This window comes from Ammospiza nelsoni, chromosome 21 (genome assembly GCF_027579445.1).
Source record: "Ammospiza nelsoni isolate bAmmNel1 chromosome 21, bAmmNel1.pri, whole genome shotgun sequence".
Classification (NCBI taxonomy): domain Eukaryota; kingdom Metazoa; phylum Chordata; class Aves; order Passeriformes; family Passerellidae; genus Ammospiza; species Ammospiza nelsoni.
This window is the reverse complement of record NC_080653.1, coordinates 8,500,001-8,521,738: the sequence shown is the minus strand read 5'-3', so window position 1 is coordinate 8,521,738 and position 21,738 is coordinate 8,500,001. Positions and strand designations below refer to the sequence as shown.

The 21,738-nt window shown below is 46.0% G+C and overlaps 2 protein-coding genes across 2 annotated transcripts in view; both read right to left on the bottom strand.

The window, feature by feature from the left end:
• Positions 1-2,593: 2,593 nt before the first annotated feature.
• On the bottom strand, positions 2,594-16,361 carry LOC132082791 (transient receptor potential cation channel subfamily V member 2-like). Its single transcript, XM_059487214.1, has 18 exons — positions 16,074-16,361; positions 15,734-15,896; positions 15,379-15,490; positions 14,207-14,500; positions 12,910-13,043; positions 11,961-12,113; positions 11,412-11,552; positions 10,153-10,451; positions 9,525-9,701; positions 8,899-9,057; positions 8,684-8,779; positions 8,134-8,204; positions 7,596-7,761; positions 6,384-6,450; positions 5,996-6,303; positions 4,667-4,785; positions 4,152-4,246; positions 2,594-3,431 (listed from the first exon to the last, which is right to left on the bottom strand). Exons 4-18 carry the CDS (start codon positions 14,443-14,445, stop codon positions 3,310-3,312), a joined length of 2,346 nt encoding a protein of 781 aa, XP_059343197.1. The 5' UTR covers positions 14,446-14,500; positions 15,379-15,490; positions 15,734-15,896; positions 16,074-16,361; the 3' UTR covers positions 2,594-3,309.
• A 4,584-nt stretch (positions 16,362-20,945) lies between these two features.
• UBC (ubiquitin C) overlaps positions 20,946-21,738 on the bottom strand; it is a 3,459-nt gene continuing 2,666 nt past the window's right edge. The window contains exon 2 of the mRNA XM_059487215.1: positions 20,946-21,738. This exon is cut by the window's right edge and continues 1,821 nt beyond it. Within this exon, the coding sequence (XP_059343198.1) occupies positions 21,268-21,738 (471 nt within the window). The 3' untranslated portion in view covers positions 20,946-21,267.

Genomic DNA, 21,738 nt, shown 5'->3' with positions numbered 1-21,738 from the left:
CTTGTCCTAATGGATGAAGGTTTTCATCCAGAGGATTCCAAAATAGCAGAATTTTTTTTTCTCTGCAATGATGGAATCCCTGACTTTAGTGTTGGAGATGTGAACAGCAACAAAACCAACACTGCCAGCTGGGGATGGCTCTGCTGCCCAGTGAAATACAGACATGGTTCTCTTTGCCCAGAAAATCTAAATTTTCTAAGGATTCTCAGGAAAGAGAGCAACAAACCCCATGGGCACTTTCCAGCCACCTCCAGCTCTCCTCTCTGTGTGTTCAACATTTGACAACCATCCTCACAGACCAGAAATGCTGTAACACCCCACATGCCACAAATCTCAGCTGAAAAAAAGAGAAAATATTATGGCAAAAGAGGAAGCAAGCAAAACCCCTTTGCAGTCAGATTTAGTGAGAGTTCTGTTCCACCCCCAAGGCAGCCACAGCCACATTTTCTGAGACTTTGCCTGCTGCTGTCTAGCCCCAAGTTTGGGGGATTTTTGAGCTGTAGAAGCAGAAGTGAGGTTGCAAAGAGCAAGTTTTCTTTTCAAATTAATTTTTTTTTCTCCCATTGTAATTTTTGTTTTAATCCCAGAGCAAGAAATGAAATTTCTTGAGCACAGCAAAGCCCAAAAAGTGAGAGGCAGCCCCAGGAAGAGTCCAGCTGCAAACTCCACCAGCTGCAGCCCTTCAGCCCCAGCCCTGGGCAGCTCCTGGGACTTACGGAAAGCATCTGCTCTTTGTCCCAGCCCCGGGGCTGTCACATTTCAAAGGCTCCCTCTGCGAGCTCCAGAGGCAATGGAAAATATGCTCGGTTGCAAGTGGGGTCACAGGGAGATGGAGAGGGAGGAACCAGCTCGTGGATCCAGCTCCCAGTGCTGGCTCCAGCTTCAGAGCAGCCTTTGGAAAAACAGGGGGGGAAACTCACCAAAGTGTGCAAAGCATCTGAAGAACAAGGAAGGTTTGATTCCATCTCTGCTCCTGAGGAAAATAGGGAATTAGGAACGGAGCAGAGATGGGGTTTTTTAATGAAAATTGCAGAGAACTCAGAGCCTTCCACAGAGGGAGCAAGGAGCAGGCAGAGTGTGCTGGGGTGAAGGAGGGGTTTGGATGCTCAAGGTTCATCTCTCACCTGCCAGGAGCTGAGGAACTCTGACCAAAGCACACCCAGAGGGTTTGGACAGCCCTGGAGCTGCACTGGGAGCTGCCGGTGCCTTCCCATGGCAGAGCCTCTGTGCTTCAGACAGAGCAGGGGAACTGCAGCTGCTCCTCCACTGCCACTTGTGAGAGGTTTTATTGTTTAGTCAGAGCCCTGCAAAACTTCCCCTGTGCACAGAAAAGTTCTCAGTGGGGTTTACCTGTCAGGGGGAGAGGGAGAGGACAGCTCACCTGTGGAGAAGTTCTTGTGTAAATGACTGAAGGGTTTCCTGACAAAACATTGGCATCTGTTAAGAGTGGACCCCAAAATTCTCAGGGGCCTCTGAACAACCATCCTTCATCCATGAGAGTGCTAGGGTGGGGCTGGGAAGCTCTGGGGATGCCAAAGCCCTGCCTCACAGCAGAACATTCCTGGTGCAGATCAAAAGACAAATGAGCACTGCCAAGCTTTAAAAGAGAAGCAGGTCCAAGGAAGGGCAGAAGAGGAAGGTGATGCTGAAAGCTGTCAGAGCCCACAGCCTCCCCAAACTACCAGCAAGGTTATTTATTGAGAGTCCAGCCAGGAATGGCAGATCTGATCCTGCCTTTCTTTACAATCCCCAAGTGCCCCTGCCACAGCAAAGCACCCAGCACAGCAATAGATTTATCATAGGGCAGATGAGCACCTTGCCAGATCTTGGGAACACTTAGGACAAAGCCATAGATGGAAAAAGCAGCTGAAGGCTTCACAAAGCAAGAAAACAACAGAAGGTGGAGCAAGAAAAGTCAGTTCCCACTCAGAGTCCCAGAGCAGTGAGGCTGGAGGGGGCATTGCCCAGCACAGGGGGAAGAACCCATTGAAATGCAGGGAATAAATTTTATAACAAAATTTTGCTGCCTGCCAAGTGCATGCAGTGAGGATTAAGGTGATGGTGTCCAAAAGGAAAACCTCCAAGGCTCACTCAGAGTCATCTCAGGTTGCATGGTTTATCTCACTGAAGGGAAGGGGAGATAAACCTTTCCTGGGATTCACACCAACCTTCCCCTGGACTGGGAGGGGCATCCAGGGCAGCACCAGCTGCTCCAGGCTCAGATGTGGCTGCACAAACTGACATGGAGCTGTGAAAAACAAGAGTTAACTCCCACAGCAGCAATCAGGAATCTGATAAGAACCTACAGTCCACACTGATAACACCTCCTCTCCCTTGCTGAGAAAGGCAAAGCTCTAAAAGTGCATCCAAAAATGAACATTTTTTCAATTAAGTACACTTGCTGTATTGTTTACAGAAATTTTACATGTTATTACTGTTGAACAGAGTGAAAAGTGAGACAGTTCATTTTTATCTCTTTTCCCACAGAGTTTACAGCACGCTGCAAGTCACAAAAAGGAACAAGGTCCTTGCAGACATTTGCAGCAAGACAGGATGCCCAACATGAGTAAGAGGAAGCAAAAACCACACAGAGTGTTGGCCCATCAGTCTCTCAGGGGCCACGAGCAGCATTCTGCTGCTGTTTATTACAGAGACAAAGCAACCCATGAAAAACACAAGTCCCAGAAGTCCACCAGTGAAGTTTCAGGTCCAGGAACTCCACAATCCACTTCAGTTTTCTTTTAGGCAAAGAATTTCACTCTGCAAGTGTGAAATGGGGATCCTGATGTGGATTAACCACAGAGCCCTGCAGGTTCTGCACAGGGTGAGGGTTTGTCCACTCACATCTCACGCCAACACAGAGACAACTCCACCCTCAGCAGCTTTTAGGAGTCTACAACAGTTTTTATTCCAAAGCACTTCAGTGCAGTCCCTTGTGACAGGAGAACAGGCTGGGCCATCCTCAGCCACGTGGTTCCTTGAGCATTATCCATGAGCATCATCCATGGGCATTATCCACATTATCCATCAGCATTGTCCCTGCACAGGTCAGAGAGCTCTGCCTTCCCCACTGCCCCAGCAGCTCACTCCCACCACTGGATCTTTAGGAATAATAATAAGAAAGTGTCAGGCAGAGAAAAGTCAAGTAAAAACAGTTTCTTCAGAGGAAATGAATCATTAAAGTGCATGACAACACTGAAAGCCACAGGCTGAGCCACAATCCTCCACGAAAAATGCACTTTGCTGCTGACAGTGCCCTCAGCTCTCCCAGCAGCTCCTCTGGAGATGGAGGCAGGTTCAGGGGAGCTGTCAGAGCTCTCTGGGCTGTCTGTGCAGAGGAACCATCTCCGTGCCAGGAGCCTGGGGCTGCAGCAGGGCCAGCTCCTCCGGGGCAGCCGCTCGGGGTGGTTTCTGTGCTGGTCTCCAGGTGTCTGCAGCAGGGACACAGAGCACCCCCTCGTCAGCAGGAAGCTGACAAAGGGACCCAGCTTTAGAAGGGTGAAGGCTCAGGGAACACCCAACACACACACAGAATCCCCTAAGCACTGCAACCCCCCCAGTTATGGAAAACTGGCACCCAGGGGGAATCTACTACAAATCCACTGGAGCTCCTGGCCAGGCTCTGCCAGGCTGAACAAGATGTTTCTAACAGGAAAACAGCTCTGTTTTCCACATCTCTGATTTCTAACAGGGAAACGGCTCTGATTTCCACAGAGCTCCTTCCCAGTTCTACCAAGGGAAGCCAACAAAGATCTCAGGCAGAATCTGACAGTGTTCCCAGAGTTAATGTCCAGATTCAGGCTCTGAAAGCCCTGTGATTTTAACATCTGCAGGATGAATGAGCCTGAATTTTACCTTTCCTAGGAAAAGCATCGCATATTTGGGCTACTGAGCCAAAAACAAGAGCAGCCCTTGCTTTTCCTCAGCAGCATTTCCTGCCCATTTCTCCCAGAGCTGAATAGGAATGGCATCTCCTTCATCCTCAGTTTGTTCCCAAACTCTGGCCAGCCCCAGACCTACACTAAATCTTTATTTTCTCATTTTCAAGTTGGCCTGCCTGGAATGCCAAAGACACAACATCATGCCAAGAGCAGTTTGCTGAGCAGGAAGCTGAAAGGGAACTGCAGACCTTTCCCCATGATTAAATTTACCTTCTGGATTTAGCTCTGAATCATTGGTGCTCCCAGGTTCTTCCTTCAGAACTCCCACATCCTTTGCCCAATCTGTCCATTTAATTTCCTCTACTCTGGAGGGACAAAATGACACAAGACACTGATGCCTGGAATGCAGCATCTCAAGGCAGAGATCTCCTTTTTCTGCAGCCTCCCAGCCCAGCTCACCCTGCCAACACCACCCTGATGGTTTGCCTGCAGCAGCAGCACCTTACAGAGCTTTTTTTATTTGAGCAAAGATCTTCCATAATCAAAGCTCCATTAGGTAAATTATCTTTTCCCCCTGTATATTGTCCACTGGTCTGGTTGGTTTAAAATTTTCCAGCTCAGGGAATGTTCTTAATACAAAAGTGGCAATGCTGGAGGAACAATTCTCAGACATCCAGCTTGGCATTGACCACAAAATTTGGGTGTAGCTGAAATTCCCTGTGCTGCCCCAGGCTGTGACCCCACTGGGGCTGCAGTGTGAGGGGGGAATTGTGTCTCTGCCTTACCTGAAGCACCACCTCTCATCCTTCTTATTGAGCCCCACGGACATGAAGCAGCCAGATCTCCTCTTCCCCCCCTGGCGCCACAGCCAGGCCTTCTCTATCTCCAGGATGGCAATTGCCCTCTGAAGGAACAAAATTCACAGAATCAGAGAGAAGCCAGGGCACAGACAGAACCCAGCCTTTCCCCACTCAGAAACTCCTTGGGCTTGGAGAATCCCCAGAGAAACCAACCCCAAAATGCTCCTGGAGTACTGCCCCAAGTTACCCCTGCAGAGAGATGTAAATAGGCTAAAAATGCACCTAAAATTCACCTGTAAATACACCTAGAAATGCACCTAAAATTCAGCTGTAAATACACCTAAAAATGCGCTCCCAAGGTGACAACTTTATATAAAAGGCACAATAATAGCTGAGCTTAGGACAGATATGTGGCATTCATATTTTCTGAAAAAAAAATCCCTTAACCCAGGGTTTTTCTCCTGGGAAGCTGAGAAGCCTCAGAGAAAAAGGAAAACAATAATTATCCCATTTGCTTCTCCTGTGCTTTGCTCCTTTTATGTGTTTGGAGATTGTTTACCCACAGGTGATTGTATAATTAGATTCTGCTGTGAATTATTTTGACGTATTGGCCAATTAAGGTCAAGCTATGTCAGGGCTCTGGAAAGACTCGCGAGTTTTCCTTATTATCTTATTTATTTATTCATTATTTCATATTATCATTATATTAGCCTTCTGTAAGTATCCTTTCTGTATTCTTTGGTATGGTTTAGTTTAGTGTTCTATATCATAGTATAGTTTAGTATTCTATATTCAGTATTATATATTTAGTATTAGTTAATATGTGTTTTCCTGCGACTTCAAGGAGTTCCCAGCTGGGAAACCAGGGTGGGGACACATCCCAGACTCCCTGGCTGTGTCTGTGAGGAAGGTGAAGGAAGGGGATGAAGGGTTCTCCTCAGGACTTCCATGAAGGAAGGGGATGAAGGGTTCTTCCTCCTCAGGACTTGCAGCAAGGTAAGAGCTGGCACAGGTACCAAGTCAGCACCAATTTCATGTCTTTGTGTTACCAAAGAAGTAAATGCTGTTCTGTGAGGAAGGCAGTGGCACCTGTAACTCTGGGCCTCACCTGCAGGGTTTTGGGCCTCACCTGCAGGATTTTGGGGCCTCTCTGAGCAGGGTTTTGGGGCCTCTCTGAGCTGGGTTTTGGGGCCTCTCTGAGCTGGGTTTTTGGGGCCTCTCTGAGCTGAGTTTTGGGGCCTCTCTGAGCTGAGTTTTGGGGCCTCTCTGAGCTGGGTTTTTGGGGCCTCTCTGAGCAGGGCTTTGGGGCCTCACCTGCAGCTTCCAGACGCTCTTGCTGTAGCCAGAAATGTCCGTGACGGTCTCGCTCATGAGGGCGATCAGCATGTTGAGCAGCAGGATGTAGGTGAGGATCACAAAGAGCAGCAGCAGCAGCATGACAAAGTACCTGAACCTGGCGTGCTCCTGGAAGTCCAGGTCGCCCATGCCGATGGTGATCTTGAAGAGCTCCAGGGAGACGCTGAGCAGCCCCCCGTACATGGCGTGGCTGCCCGAGCTCTCCAGGGGAGCCAGGGACTTGTTGTGGGACACCGAGGGGGCATCGCCCATCAGCGTCACCAGGGCTGGGGGGAAACACAGCCTGAGTGCTCAGGAAAGGGATTTGTGCAGCCCAGCCCACACAGATCACCCACAGAGGGCTCACCTGCAGCAAAGCCAAAGAGGAAGATCATGTAGACCAGGAGGAAACGCAGCAGGTCCCTCATGATGGTCTGAAACAAACCAGGGGAAGTGCTGGGCTTTATCTCACATGAAATCACCAGGATGATCTCACACATCACAAACCAGCCCTCAAGAGCACTGGCAGCAAGGTTTCCACCTTTTATCCAGTGTAAAAAACTGCTAATGTGTGTTAAATTACTTCTACAGGTAAATAATATCATTGGCGGGTTAATCTGATAGTGCTATGAACTTCTTTGTTGTTCTGTTAGTATGAACAAATAAATATCCTATTAGCTCCCACTATGGCTGTTTCCAAATTGTTTCAACACAAAACCCCCTGTCCCTTCCACCTCCATTGGCTTTACACAAACGGTGACCAGAATTCTTCCCTGGTACCTCCTTTCACCCCTGCTTTGCCTTTCCAGTCTCAGGTTCCTCTGTGGATCTGGAAAGACCTCTCAGGCTGAGCTGAGCATCTCCAAACGAGTAATTTGCTGCAAGTGCAGATGAAGACACTGACCCAACCTCATTCTGCAGCACCTGTGCTTCCACAGGACACCAATCCCAGCTAATTCCTTTTTGCATGTGCTAATTTTACTGTGACCACTGCAAACACTGCAGGCAAAGTAACTGAAATTTTGCAGGCAGAGCAACGAAGCAAAATGACTGCTGTGTTTAATAGGTATTAATAACTGTATTGATCCCTATCTACTTCCCCTTCATTTCATCCTCTATGATGAAATGCTCTCTTTCATCCTCTGATGAAATCCTCCTGTAGGATGAACAGTTGCCTCTAGGCATCCTCTAACACAATTTGTTCCAATACCAGTGTTTCTGTCAATTCCCTGTTCACTTACCAACTGCACAAAAAACAAAATTTCAAGATGTGTTTTTTTTGTTCCTGAGGACCAATTCTCATTACTCAGGAACCAAAAAACACATCTTGAATTTTTTTTTTTTTTTTTTTTTTTTTTGGTTTTGTTTTTTTTGGTTTTTTTTGTGTGGCAATACCAGCCCCGAGCCTCTCTCTGAAAGGTTTTTTTGGGCAGCTCTGACCTTCTGGATCATGACGAATTCTCATTACTCAGGAACCAAAAAAACACATCTTGAAATTTTGGTGGCAATACCAGCCCAGAGCCTCTCCCTGCAGGGTTTTTTTTTGATACCTGCTGGATCTGCAGGGTTTTTTGGATACCTTCTGGATCATGACGCTGTAGATGCCGGTGCGCTGGAAGCCGCGGGTGTAGTAGAGGGTGTTCACCCAGCCCAGCAGCAGGGAGAACACCATCACTGCCACGTAGTTCTCTGAGCTGGCTCCATACAGCACTGCTGACAGCAGCAGGGAGAAGGCCTGGATGAAGCTGGAAGGGAAAAAAAAAACTGAATTGGCAGTGGCTCATCTCAGCAAAAATGGCCCTTGCAGATCTGCTCTGCAATGAAAGGTGTTTGGGGAGGCTGAGAGGAGCACACAGAGCCCACCCAGCAACAAAAACAGGCTCAGGACAAGAGGCAGCAGCAGGAGTGCAAAGAGAGAAGCAGAAGATCTGGTTTTTTGCTCCCCAGCTCTATGGCAGTGCTGGGGCAGCACAACTGCACAAAAAGGCTCAGGACAAGAGGCAGCAGGGGTGCAAAGAGAGGGGCAGAGGAGCTGCTTTTCCTGCTCTGTGGCAGCGCTGGGGCAGCTCAGCTGCACAATGCAGCAGCTCCAGGCTGTGGCAGAGCCCAGGACTCACATGAGGATCTCGATGCAGCTGTCAGAGCACATGGTCTTCAGGGACTGGCGCCTCCTCCTCAGGTACAGGCTCTGGGGAGCAAAATCAACGCAGCATTCATCAGAGCCAGGCCATGTGAGAGAGGCAGCCCTGCCCTGCCCTGCCCCAGGCAAGGCTCTGCTCCATGTGCTGCTCCTTTCATCTCCAAGATCCCCAATTTCATCCCTCTCAGACGAAAAAAGGCCCTCATTTATAAAGGGCAAGGATAAGCAAGGGCTGAATCATGCCTCAGCCCAATGTCTTTATTAATAGCCTGCATTAAATGCCAGGGATGCATTTTAATGCCATAAATCACGGAAGTCTCTCAGAATTATTTGCTGCTGTGGAACTGTGATTCCCCCTTGCCCAGCAACCTGGCTTGAGCTCCCCCTGCCACTGCCAGGTCACAGTGAGTGTCCCAGAGCAGGATTCCCTCCTGCACATATGTCAGGAGAACAGATCCTGCTGCTCCGTGTTGTTCCCTTTTTTTCCCCTCTGTTTTACAATGGAACCAGACAAGAGATCCCCCTACCTGAGCAAAGATCAGATAAATGCCTCCTAACAGGATAATGATCAGCCCAGAGACCCAGAGGAAGCCTCCAGCTGTGAACTCCACTGGGAAGGAAGGCTGCAAGACAAAACCAGAACCGCCCAAAGCAGTGGAGATGGGCAGGGACAGGGACGCCAACCACCCACAACTTTTAAATCTGCTCCATATATCCAACCAGACAAAAAGGCTGGGCCTACCTTTACCCTCAAGGGCTGATAGTATGCAATGGCTGTGAAGATGACCATGAATGACAGGTAGCAGGCAAAGCTGAAGTAGAACCTCTTGGAAGCAAAGGTTTCCCATTTTTGCTGAAGCAATTTGTTCAGTGGCTCCAAAACCACCATCTTGTACCGGTTCTGTGGGGAAAGAAGGAACCAAAGTGCACCTGTGTGCCCCCAGGAATGGGAATTCACCTGGGGATGGTCTTTTCAAGGGGTGGAGCTGTGTGGATTCAACTGGGGAGTCATTAAGGGGTTATTCAGTGTGAAAGATAACAAATATTGCATAGAAGTCACTTCATCGAGGTATTTGAACAAACTGGGGCTTAAGACAGCCAAAGGATCAAAATTTCTCTCAAATTATGGATGGTCAGAGCCATGCCAAGCAGCCTCCAAACAACAAAATCTGCAAACATCTCCACTAATCACTCCTTCTTCAGAGAAACCATCACCAGAAAGCCCACATGAACTTGAAATGCCACAATTTCAAATTAATGCCACCATAAATATCCCGTGATATTTATGGTGGCATTAATAAACACCCCTCTCCCCACTGTGAAAAAGGAGAGGAAAAGCCTGTCCTGGAGCTGAGGTGAGAGGCTCACCGGGGTGTCACTGCTGTAGGCCAGGATCTCCAGCACAGAGTTCTCCTCGAAGCTGTCCAGGGAGGACAGGTCATAGAGGGACACGTGGATGGGGCCGTAGGTCCACTCGGTGAACTTGCGGGACAGGTGCCGGTACGGGGGCTCCTGGATCTCCCTCTGGATGATGTGCCTGAAGATCTGACACAAACACAACCCTGTTCCTGTGCTGCAGCTGCAGGAGGACACCCAGAGCAGCATGGATGGGGCTGGGGCTCATCCAGCAGCTGGGTCTGGCTAAAAGCAGGGAAACAACCAAATCTGTTTGGTTGTTTTGGAGCAGGGACAGCAGGGACAGGGCAGGGACAGCAGGGACAGCTGAGGCTCTGCAGGACACAGCTGGGTGGCTTGGAGGTGCCCTCCTTTGTGGTCACCCGTGGCACTGCCCCTGCCAGCAGCATCAGCACAGGTTGGGTGTGAGAAGCTCCAACCCCAAACCTCACTGGACACCAACCAAGGGTGCAAATCCCACCATCCCTGCTGGACACCAACCAAAGGTGCAAATCCCACCATCCCTGCTGGACACCAACCAGCAGGGATGTTTGCAAATCCCACCATCCCTGCTCCTCAGCACCCCTCTGGCTGTCCCCACCTCCACTTTGCCTGTCTTGGCAGCAAGCTGCAGGGGATTTAAGCCATCATAGTTGACAATCTCCTCCAGTTTGCAGGTGGGGTCCAGCTTGACGCCCGCCTTGAGGATCTCCACGTAGGTGCTGCTGACAAACTTGGTGTTCTCCTCGGTGTCATCTGCAATCATCACCAGGGCGTGCAGCACCGTGTTGCCCTGGGTGTCCTGCTCCTGCAGCCTGGCCTTCTGGTGGGGGTTGTTCAGAAGATAATCCACCACGTCCAGCTGGTTGGTGCAGGCAGCCAAGGAGAGGGGGAGCTCACCTGAGGAGATCAGGACACAGCGTTTGGAGAGGAAGAAGGAAGGGATGAAAAAGGATTAAAGAAAGGGGGGGAAAGCAATACTAGAAAAATATGTTAAATATATAAAAATAGAAAACTTATTAAAATGTATAAAATATATTAAAATAATGTATAAAAATATATTAAAATAATGTATAAAAATATATTAAAACAATGTATGAAAATATATTAAAACAATGTATAAAATATAAAAATATATTAAAGTAATATATAGAAATAGATAAGCATATATTAAAGTATAAAATATATAGAAAAATATAAAATATATTAAGATTTATTACTTATTATATAATAAAATATAGAATATAAAAATGTAAATATATTAAATATAGAAATATATTAAAATATATTAAGATGATATATTGAAATATACAACAATATATTAAAATATAAAATATAGAAATATATTTAAAATTTATAAAATTTTATTTAAATATATTAAAATAATATATAAAATATATTAAGATAATATATAAATGTATTAAAATAATGTATAAAATATATTAAAATAATATATAAAATATTTAAAAATATACAAAAATATCCCAGAGTTTTATCACTGAAACACAGAACAGGTTCTGCCTCAGTGTTTTTACAATAAGGGTTTTACAATAAACAGTCACTCTGTTTCTGGGGCAACTGAAACACTTTCCCACATCTCAAACTGATCTCTCAAATGTGAACCAGCCAAGTATTGCTGTCTGAAGCCACTCAGACAGGATTAAACACATAAACCCAAGGATGATGGAAATGCACAGTGAGTACCCCAGATATGAAAGGATTCTGTTTTTTAAATAAGTCAAGGGCTTGATTAAAGGGCACTGAAGATGGCACCAGAGGGGCAAACCCATCCAGAATTAGTGGCATCACAGAGAGCGTGGCAATAAAACCCCCAAAGGAACATGTTCCACAGTGACTCACCAAAATAAAAGTAAACTCCTTCTTTCTTCTTCCTGAAGAACTCCCCGTGGGCCCTGGCGTGGACATCAGCTCCGTTCTCCACCAGCAGCTTCACCATCTCCAGGCTCCTTTTCTCGATGGCGATGTGCAGGGCAGTCTGGCCTGGGGCACAGCAACCCTGTCACTGTGCCACCCCAGGGGACAGCAGGGATGGCACGGCCTCAGGGTGGGCAGGGCTGGCAGCTGAGGGCTTTCCATGAGCCTCAAACCATCAGGAATTCAATACCAGGGCAGGCAATTCCCCCTGCCTGGCACTGAGGTCCCAAACAGCCAAACAAACTCATTCAACAAGCACAGACCACTTCACTTTTTCAAGTGCTTTTTATACTTTCCCAAGTAAATAATCTCTCTTCTTGGGTTATTAAAAGCATGTATCATTTCTGTTTTACAGACCAGGGAGGGTGTAACTCAAGGCTGGGGGAGATGCAGCAGCAAAATCAGAAATAAAGGGTGGGGAGGAGCTCCAGGTCCCCTCTTTTCCCAGCTCATGTCACAGGAATCCTTCCTTACCTCTGTAGAAACAGTCAGAGCAGGACACGTTGACAAGGGGCCTGGGGTTCTGTGTCTTTTGGTCGATTTCCAGCAAGACTGGGATCGTGTCATTCCTCCCATTTTTCAAGTTCAGCAGGGCTTTCATTAGGCAGGTCTTCCCAGTCTTTGCATCTGGCAGGGAGAGAGGATTGAATGGGCTGTGGGTGTGCTTTGCACACAGCTGTGGTGCTTGATTCAGAGATCAATTATAATCTTCATTTTAAAGGCTTTTATCAGTATTTTTAGCAGTCCTAAGGCAAAAGCCTTAGGATATATTCAATTAATGGCATTCTCTGTGGTGGTGTTTGTTTCCCAGGGTGAGGGAAGAGATGAGAATCTTGACTCCATGTTTCAGAAGGCTGATTTATTATTTTATTATATATATATCATGTTAAAAGAAAATGATATATTAAAATGATACTAAAGAAAGAGAAAGGATTTCATCAGAAGGTTAGAAAGGAAGGAAAGGAATGATAGTAAAATCTTATGATATATATTATATTAAAAGAAAATGTTATATTAAAACTGTACTAAAGAAAGAGAAAGGATTTCATCAGAAGGTTAGAAAGGAAGGAAAGGAATGATAATAAAATCTTGTGACTGACCAGAGACAGCTGGACTTTGATTGGCCATTAATTAAAACCAATCACATGAGACCAACCAAAGATGCGCCTGTTGCATTCCACAGCAGCAGATAATTATTTTTTTACATTTCCTTTCTGAGACTTCTCAGCTTCTCAGGAGAAAAATCTTAGCAAAAGGATTTTTCATAAAATACGTCCATGACAATTCTCCACCTCAGGGTGAATGTAAGGAAAACAAAAGAAGACAGAGGGCAAAGAGAAAGCAAAGAGAAAGCAAAGAGAAAGCCAAGAACACATTCCCCTGCCACCCCTGTGAATAAACCATCCCGGGAGCGGGGATTTACCTGTGTACTCGGAATTGGTGAGGAATTTGGAGTTCCTCCTTAAGTACTCGAGCAGCCCCTCCAGAGCCTGCGGGCTGCCCCTGACCACGGCGCTGAACAGCCGCTCCCTGTCAAAGCGATTCGGGTCCTTCTGGCTGCGGGACAGAGGCGGGCAGCAGGCAGGGATTACGGGGGCAAGGGGGAAAACGATAAGTATCTGGTTTAAATTTTTAAAAAATTTAATAGCAATAAAATAGTTATAAACACAGTAATGTAATTAGAGTGATAAAAAATTTGGATAATTGGGGTTTAGGACAATACGAGGCAATAAAAACAAAGAGTTATGGATGGTCTGGGTACCTTTTCTGGGCAAAATAAGCCCGAAAAAGGACCCAGGTTAACAGAGGATTAACTTTTAAAAACAACAGCTTGTTGCATATTTATACACTTCATCCATGATGCATAAATTCTATTTAAAAAAAGGATTTTGTCTGCTCAGTGTCAACTTCTTCTTAATTTTGACAGTGTCTTCAGGGCTGAAGGAGGTGGGAAGAAGTGTATCATTTTATGTAATTTAAATATAATATAATAATCAAATATAATTTAAATAAAATAAAAATAAATATAATTTATTATATTTTATTGTCTATATTTAACAATAATAATCATCATCATCATCAATGTTTAGGTGTCCTGTGGCTGCTATCTAGTGTGAATACTCTATTCCTTTCTTTAAAAAAATATCCCACATACATAGTTACTACTTTAGCATTTTGTCATAACCTAAAACTATATTGAATACACTACTTTAAAAAAATTAATACAGCATAACTTTCTAACATAACACGTATAATATTAATTTTAATATTTGCTAAAAGCCAATTATAAATTACACATTTTTCACAGGAAGTTCTGGAGAGCAGGGACAGGAATGTGCCACAAGCTCCAGTGGGACAGTGGAAGGAAGGAGGGAGACTGAGGAGATTTTGTTGGAGGGAGGAAAAAAAACCCACCATAAATGTTTTATTTTTGAGTCAAGGGAAAAATAGAGACAGTTATTTCCCAGAATTCTGCTAAGTGGCTGCTCTTTCCATCAGCTGGAGCTGTTCCCAGAGCCAGGCTGATGCGCAGCCCTGGCAGGAACCCAGAGCAGAGAGAGGAGCCCAGGACCAGGGTCAGGCCCATCCCTGGGGGGATTTATTTTATATTTAGTGGGATTTAGTATGGATTCTTTCAGTGCAGACCTGGGAAAATCCATAGGATCAGTGTGGATCACCTGGATCAACCCAAATTTATTAAACACCTCCCAGTTACTCACTTGCTGACGAGTCCTGGCCGATAATTCAGATTAACCTTGATTTTAGGGGCAAAGTCACTGCTCTCCTTCTGGTAAGGTGTCTCCAAGGGCTGTGGCTCTCCTTTCCTCCCAGGCTCTGACCTTTCCTCCTTTTGGCTCGGGGCAGGTTTCTCCTCCTGGGGGCTGTCATCTGTTTCCAGCAGCCCTATGAGCCTGTTCCTCTGAGCTGGGCCTGGCTGCCCATTTGTGAATTTATCCATTGCCAGGAGAGATGGTCCTGCAGGTCACAAAGAGCTTCCCTGTGGGGCACTAAACCTGCAAGGGACGGGGACAATTAACACAATTTCTTCACAAACCCCAAAGGTGTTGGAACACAAAGAAAGTTCCCAGGTTGACCACAGGCCCCTTGAGAGGGAGATTTGGTAAAACTCTGCATGGAGGAGGAGGATTTGAATAAAGGATCAGGGTCCCAAGTGGGGTTGCAGTGAAGGAGAGGTTTAGGAGCAGTTCATGAGGCACAGGCAACTCGTGTGCAGCACATCTGAGCCCCCTGTGTGGGATGACCTCACCTGTTGGCAGCAGCACAGGCTCCTGACATAAAAGGCAAGGAAAGGAGTGTGAGATCGTGGTTCTTGTCTCAGTGCAGCCAGCACAGGCACAGGCTGCTCACCAAGTGGCCAGAAAGATAAAGGTTCACTGGGGGCCCTCCTTGGAACAGGGATGGGTTTGCCCACAGTCCCTGCTGGGGAGTTTTAAAGGGAAAAACACCTGCACAAAGTGCCTGGCATTTTCTCCTTGATGGGCAAAATAATCTCAATATTTGGAGCTGCTGGTTATGCCTGGCATTTCATCCCTGATGGGCAAAATGATCTCCTGGATATTTGGAGCTGCTGGTTGTCCATGTGAGCACAGAGCTGGAGCAAGGCAAGCACAGTCCCAGCCCTGGGAGCTGCACAAGCACAGCTCTGCCCAAGAGCTGCAGCACAGCAGAGCCCCCAGCCAGCCCCTCTCTCTTCTGAGGAGGATGTTCTGCTTTGAGGAGTCAAACAGATTTTCCTGAGCTCTGTCTTGGCTCTTTGGGGACGTCTCTCCACATCCTGTGGGCACAGCTCAGACCACACCCAGGGCACAGAGCCCAGGTCAGCGTCTCACAGGGTTTGAGAGGCAGAAATTGAACATCCACAGGCACCCACCTGCAGCAGAGCTCTGCTCAGCAGCTCCTGCTCATTGCCAGGCACTTCCTCCAAAGGGTTAACAGGTCTGCTCTGAAGAGAAATCTCCCTTGCTACAGCCTGACTCCATAGCCTGCACCAGCAAAGAGGTAAATGGACACAGCATCAGCATTTAGGCTGTGAAAAAACACAGCTTTGGGCAGAAAACAGCCACCAAACATCCTCATGCAGCTCACAGCAAGAAACCCCAGGGCTGGTTTGGAGTCAAACCGTGGTGATAACGCAGACACTCAGTTTAGTCTGGCTCTAGTGACAAACATTCCTCTGCACACACCCTTTAATCCTCTCAGCCCTGCTTCCCTCCCCACACACTTACTGGTGCATCTGCCGAATCCTTTAGGAGGAAATTTGCACTTCCATAACAGTTGGCTCGTGCTTTTCTGTCTTCCTCTCCCCAAAATCATTCCTCAGCTGCAGTTTCCATCCCTCCACAGCGCTCAGGAGAGTTATTTACTGGCAGTCTTGCGCAGACAGAGCCTCTGGGTTAAAACCAAGAGCAAAATGGTCCCATAAACCAGGACCCTGAGAGGGATCCCCCCTCTCTGTGCATCCCTGAGGGCTCTCCCTGCTCCCCAGCTCCACTGGCACTTCCCAAGAGCTGAGTTCTTGCCCCTGAGCCTCCCCAAGCCCTGCTGTCAGAAGAGCTCAGCACTCACCAGAAGTTGCTGCAAGCTCCACCCAAAGCTGATCTGATCCCCATGGGTCCTTCAGAGGGGAAAAACCTCCCAGCAGAACCCAGGTCAGGCACCAAGAGGTGTCAATTGGCATCAAGGCAGACCCAAAATTATTCCCATCCATGGGTGAGAAGCCGTGCAGGGAAGCCCATGTTCATCTGGCAGTGGCACAGCGTGGAGCTCCGGGCTGGTCCATGAGGGAATCCAGGGATCCTGTGGGAAGGAGCAGCCCCAGAAGAACCCTGTGGGAAGGAGCAGCCCCAGAACCACCCTGTGGTTCACCCAACGTGTGGCTTTTTGCAGAGTGAAGGAGGCTTGCACAGGAAATGACTGGCTGGGTTTCTCACTGAAGGGGAGAGCCAATGAGTGCAGTGCTCTTATATGGGAAAGCTGCTGCCTACCGCAAATTCAGAATGTTTAACCCCTGCCTGCACAGAGCCTCTGCCTCCCCCACAGCCCCCTGAGCCCCCCAAAGCTGCCCAGGAGCAGCAGAAGTGCCTGGACAGCTGAGCCAAGCTTGGTGTGGGAAGGAAGCTCTGCAGAGCCCCAGGGACACAGCCTGATGTGCCACCAAGCAGTGCCAGCTGCTGCTCAGGGCTCAGGGCAGTGCCCAGAGCAGCCCCAGACTCTCAGGGCACCACTCACCCCCTCTGCTCCAGGGCCTGGGAGTGCTCCAGAGGAGAAAAGTCCGACAGAGGCTTCCCCTGGGAGCAGGGATGAAGAGTTGGGCTGGGTAATCCTTGGGGGTCCCAACTCAGAATATTCTGTGAAATCTGAATGGATGTGTCCCCCCCCCCAGCCCACTTTATTTGCTCTGACACCAACAGGAGTCCAGCTCACACTTTTGGGTTTAAATCCTTCTGGGCTCCTTCTCCAGCTGTCCTGGGAGGGATCCCAGCCCTGGAGGCAAGGATGAGCTCAGCCCTCAGGAGAGCACCAGGACAGCTCTGCCTGCACAGCTGCTGCCACATCCCGCAGGGAGGGAGGGAGGGAATGAGCTGGGAAAGGAATCCCGGCCAGCTGGGAGCTCACCCGGGCAAACAGAGCCAGGGGGACACAGAGCAGCCTGGAGAAACGCAGCAGTTTAACCCCCCCAGCCTGGGTTTCCCTCTTGCCTTCTGAGGCTTTTGTGTGAATCCCACAATTGCTTATTTCACCCAGGAAATGTGTCTGGGTTTGTCCTGACAGAACAGGCACGTCCTGTGGAAATCTGGGAAGGGAGAAATCAAACTGCCAAGTGAAATCTCAAGTCAAGTGTTATTCATTCAAATTATATAATATTATAATTTTTTTCATCAATAATAAATATGACAAAATACATTAATATATAATACTTATAATATATTTTAATATAAGTATATATAGTATATATAGTAAATAATTATATATAATAATTATATATTAAAACATAACATTAACAATATCATACATTTCAATATATTAATATATTAATATATTAATTTAATATATTTATATATAAAGTATAATTATATTCCATATATTATATAACTTATTTTATTATGTATATTGATATAGAATATATAATTATATATAATATATAATACGTTATATATTATAATATATAATATACTGTATGCTATATTACATATTATATAAAATGTATCATATAATATATAATATATAATATAATTTATACTATATTATATGTAATATAGTAGATATTATATGCAAATATAATTCACAATATATATGTATTATATATATTATATATACTATAATATATAGTGTATATTGTATATTATTATATATAATATAATATCTATTATATATAATATAGTACCTATAATAAATATTAACATATATTAATATATAATACTTAAAATATCTTATCTATCTATATTATAATTATAGATGAGTAATTCACAGCAGAAAAAGCAATGACTGGAACCTGCTTAAGCAAAAGGAAGCATGCGGATCATGGTAGTGGTTGGAAAAGATACAAACAAGAACATTTCCTGAAATATATATTCTGTTCACTAAAGTTTCCATTTTTACCACATAACGAAAAACATAACAGTCCTGTGATTGATACCATGTTTTCAGTGTGCTGTAAATAGAAACTCAAAGTCACTTGTGATTTAGTTACAGAATTCATCTGTGGCCACTCAGGTGTAGCAGCTCAAAATCATCTTCACAGGAGGAGGAAAACCTGCAATTACAACATGCAAGGGTGGAGAATAAAAATACAACAGGTAAACCAGCAAAAGAAAACATAATTTCTTTTAAAGGTGTATTTTCATACTTGGGAAAGCATCAAGTATTTTTGCAAGGCTCTTTTTTTTTAATTTTTCCATGTAATTGTTATGTAAAAGCCACACTGAAATGATTAATTTGAGCAGCTCCATTTCTTAGTTACAGATGGCAATGAGTACCTCAGCCAGTGCCCAATCTGAAACATAAATATTCCTAAATGTAATCCCTTGTCAGAACTTGTCTGATAGCCCAGGGAAACCAATTAATCACACAAGAGCATTTTTGGAACTGCAAGCTCCACACCATAACATTTACAGCCCCAATCTATATTCTGTGAGGGGCCCATCCAGCTCTCATCCCTAAAATGGAAATTTCTTTCTACTTGATGTATCCCATTCTGTAGGATCAGAGCCTGCAGGAATGCTCTGCTGACAATCAAAGCAGCAGAGGAAAATCCAGATGGAAAAATCCTGTTTGTGGAGGAACAGTGACATCCTGTGGCCACCGAGGAGATTAATTTCTGCTGCTTTTCAAACAGCCAAATTGGGCAAAATCTTAAAAAACACCCCTGGCTACTGTGGGCAAGGCTGCAGAAATACTGAGGGATTTATTCCCAATATTCCCAATTCTATAGGATTATGTTATGGGGCAGCTGAGAAAGGAGAAAACCCCAAATGTATCCAAACCCAGCATAATGGGTTATTTCATTTCTCTTTTTATAGGTATAAGTAATTTATTTAAAGCACAAAATACAAAACCCCAAAATCTTGGCTGGTTTTTCTTTTTCGGGTTTTGTTTGATTTTTTTTTTTAAAGAGAGAACAGACCAGAAATTAACTGAAGCAAAAAGAAAAAACCTAAAAGGCCAGTCCCAAAACTCAGATTACAGCTGGATTAAAAGATGTTACCAGAATTTGTTGTAAATATGGGAGCATTAAGATTATTCTAACAACACAGAGATTCTGGCTAAAACATATTGAATTATTATTTTAGTTATGAATAGTTGTCTCTAAGCAAACTTTGGAGGTACCACCATATTGTAAGAGTAAAAAAAAAAAAAAGAGTATTTAAATAATGTCATTTGTATTGCCTGACATCTTACTTTGTTTTATACTAATAATTTTGGTGCAAACACTGCGTATTATACAAATTCATATTCACATTTCTTTGTGATTCATACCCATTTCCTTAATTTACTTAAATTGCAAGGATTTTTTTCTCATTAATGAAGACATTCTTGCAGTCATTTCCTGCAGCATCCCAGGTACCAGAGGAGGCCACAGTTCAAGGCCAGAAACCAGAGCAGGAGGACTTAGAAATGGGGCAGCTGAGAGGCACTTTAAAAACCCTTATTCTGTTTTTAAGTCTCATTTAGAAAGGTGAGACAATACAGATGTTACATGCTATACAAACCTTTCATCAAATTTTAAAATAATTTTCTACAATTCTATTTCCCACAGAATGTCAGCTTATTCAGTGCCCACCCCAAACCCCAGCAGGAAAATCACTTTATTTAGTTTATTCCTCTGGGGCTGTGAACTGCTCAGGGACTTCAGGCAGGGCTGAAAACACCCAGCCCAGGAATGGCTGGGGCTCAAAGGGACATTTGGAGGTCACCCTGAGGTGGCTGCCCCAAATTGTTTCCCTTATGGCCTTTCAGTCCCTCACAGGAAATGCCTGCACAGCCTCTCTGGGCACCCTGCCAGGGGGTTAAACTGCAAAAAGCAAAACAGCAATTGCAAGGAAATTCAAACTAAGGGAAGTCTCTTGTGGCAGAGACAGTAAATGTTTATTTAACTTTGTATTTCTGCTAGCTCAGCAGGCAGAAAAGCAAGCCCAGCTCCTAAAATAAAAGAAAAAAAAATCTAATCATGGATGTAACCCTCAAACCCACATTGAATCTGCAGTGTGCAGTTCTCTATGAAAACAGCAGATTTTTGGTTTAATTTCCCATGAAGTGCAGCACTTACCAGAGATGCCCAGTGATGAACTCCAGAGGGAACAAACCAGCTTCCAGAGCAGCACTCCAGGGTAAGAGTGGACGGAGGTGGTTCCTGACATGGGTTTGGGGGCAGGGCAGCACAGGCTGTGCCCCTTCTCGGGGTGAGCAGCTGCCAGAACCCAGCAGGTGAGGACAGTGACACCACCCCCAGAGCCTGGGGCATTTTTGGGGAAGGGCAGATGGGTATCGCATCCCCTTCTGAACACCCTCCCCTGCAGCTGAACCAACCCAGCCCATCCCCAGCTGAGTGAGTGCCCCAAACCCACCCCATAAAAAACAAACCCAAACCCAGCTAGCCCAGACTTTAGTGGGAGCTCCCTCCCTTGTGTAGAACTCACCAAACCAGGCAGTTCACACTGCTCAGTCACCCACCGCCATCTCAGCTTTCACCCCCCCACCCAGCACACAACTCCCACTGTGGCCAGTCCATCCCCAGCCCAACACCCCCGGAGTCCCCTCAGGGCAGCGCCAGGCACCGGCACCCCTCACACCCCCCCAAGGCCAGCAAACAAACCCCAAACCCAAGACCTGCAGCAAAACCCACCCCATGCAATGGCCACCCCACCATTCAGTGGGGTCCGTATATCCCACCTGGGAGCAGAGTGCTGCTGAACTCCAGGAACAAAAAACAACATGGTATTATTAGCACTTCATTAAGATTTTAATCCAGATCCATTTTAACCACAAGGTTGGTCCTCATCATACATGCACAGAGGCTTAAACTGCCACGGTAAGAAGCCAAAGCATTTCACCAAATACACGTTTGACCTGCTTGAACTGAGACAAACTACAGGGTGTAATGTGCAACAGAAAACTTTATTAGCATTTCAACGGACAGTTGTTCAGCAGTTACTCAAGCTTGCATTAACCTTGCATTAACTTAATATTAAGACATTGAAGAACTACAGTGCAAACACAAGCGCCACTGGCAACCCTGGTGTCAAGCAAGATGCACAAGAACTTAACAGCCCCCCCTGAGGCGCAGCACCAGGTGCAGGGTGGATTCCTTCTGGATGTTGTAGTCAGACAGGGTGCGCCCGTCTTCCAGCTGCTTCCCTGCAAAGATCAGCCTCTGCTGGTCAGGAGGGATCCCTTCCTTGTCCTGGATCTTGGCCTTCACATTCTCAATGGTGTCACTGGGCTCCACCTCGAGAGTGATGGTCTTGCCAGTCAGGGTCTTCACGAAGATCTGCATGCCACCCCTGAGGCGCAGCACCAGGTGCAGGGTGGATTCCTTCTGGATGTTGTAATCAGAGAGGGTACGACCATCCTCAAGCTGCTTGCCTGCAAAGATCAGCCTCTGCTGGTCTGGGGGAATGCCCTCCTTGTCCTGGATCTTGGCCTTCACATTCTCAATGGTGTCACTGGGCTCGACTTCCAGGGTGATGGTCTTGCCAGTCAGGGTCTTCACAAAGATCTGCATCCCACCTCT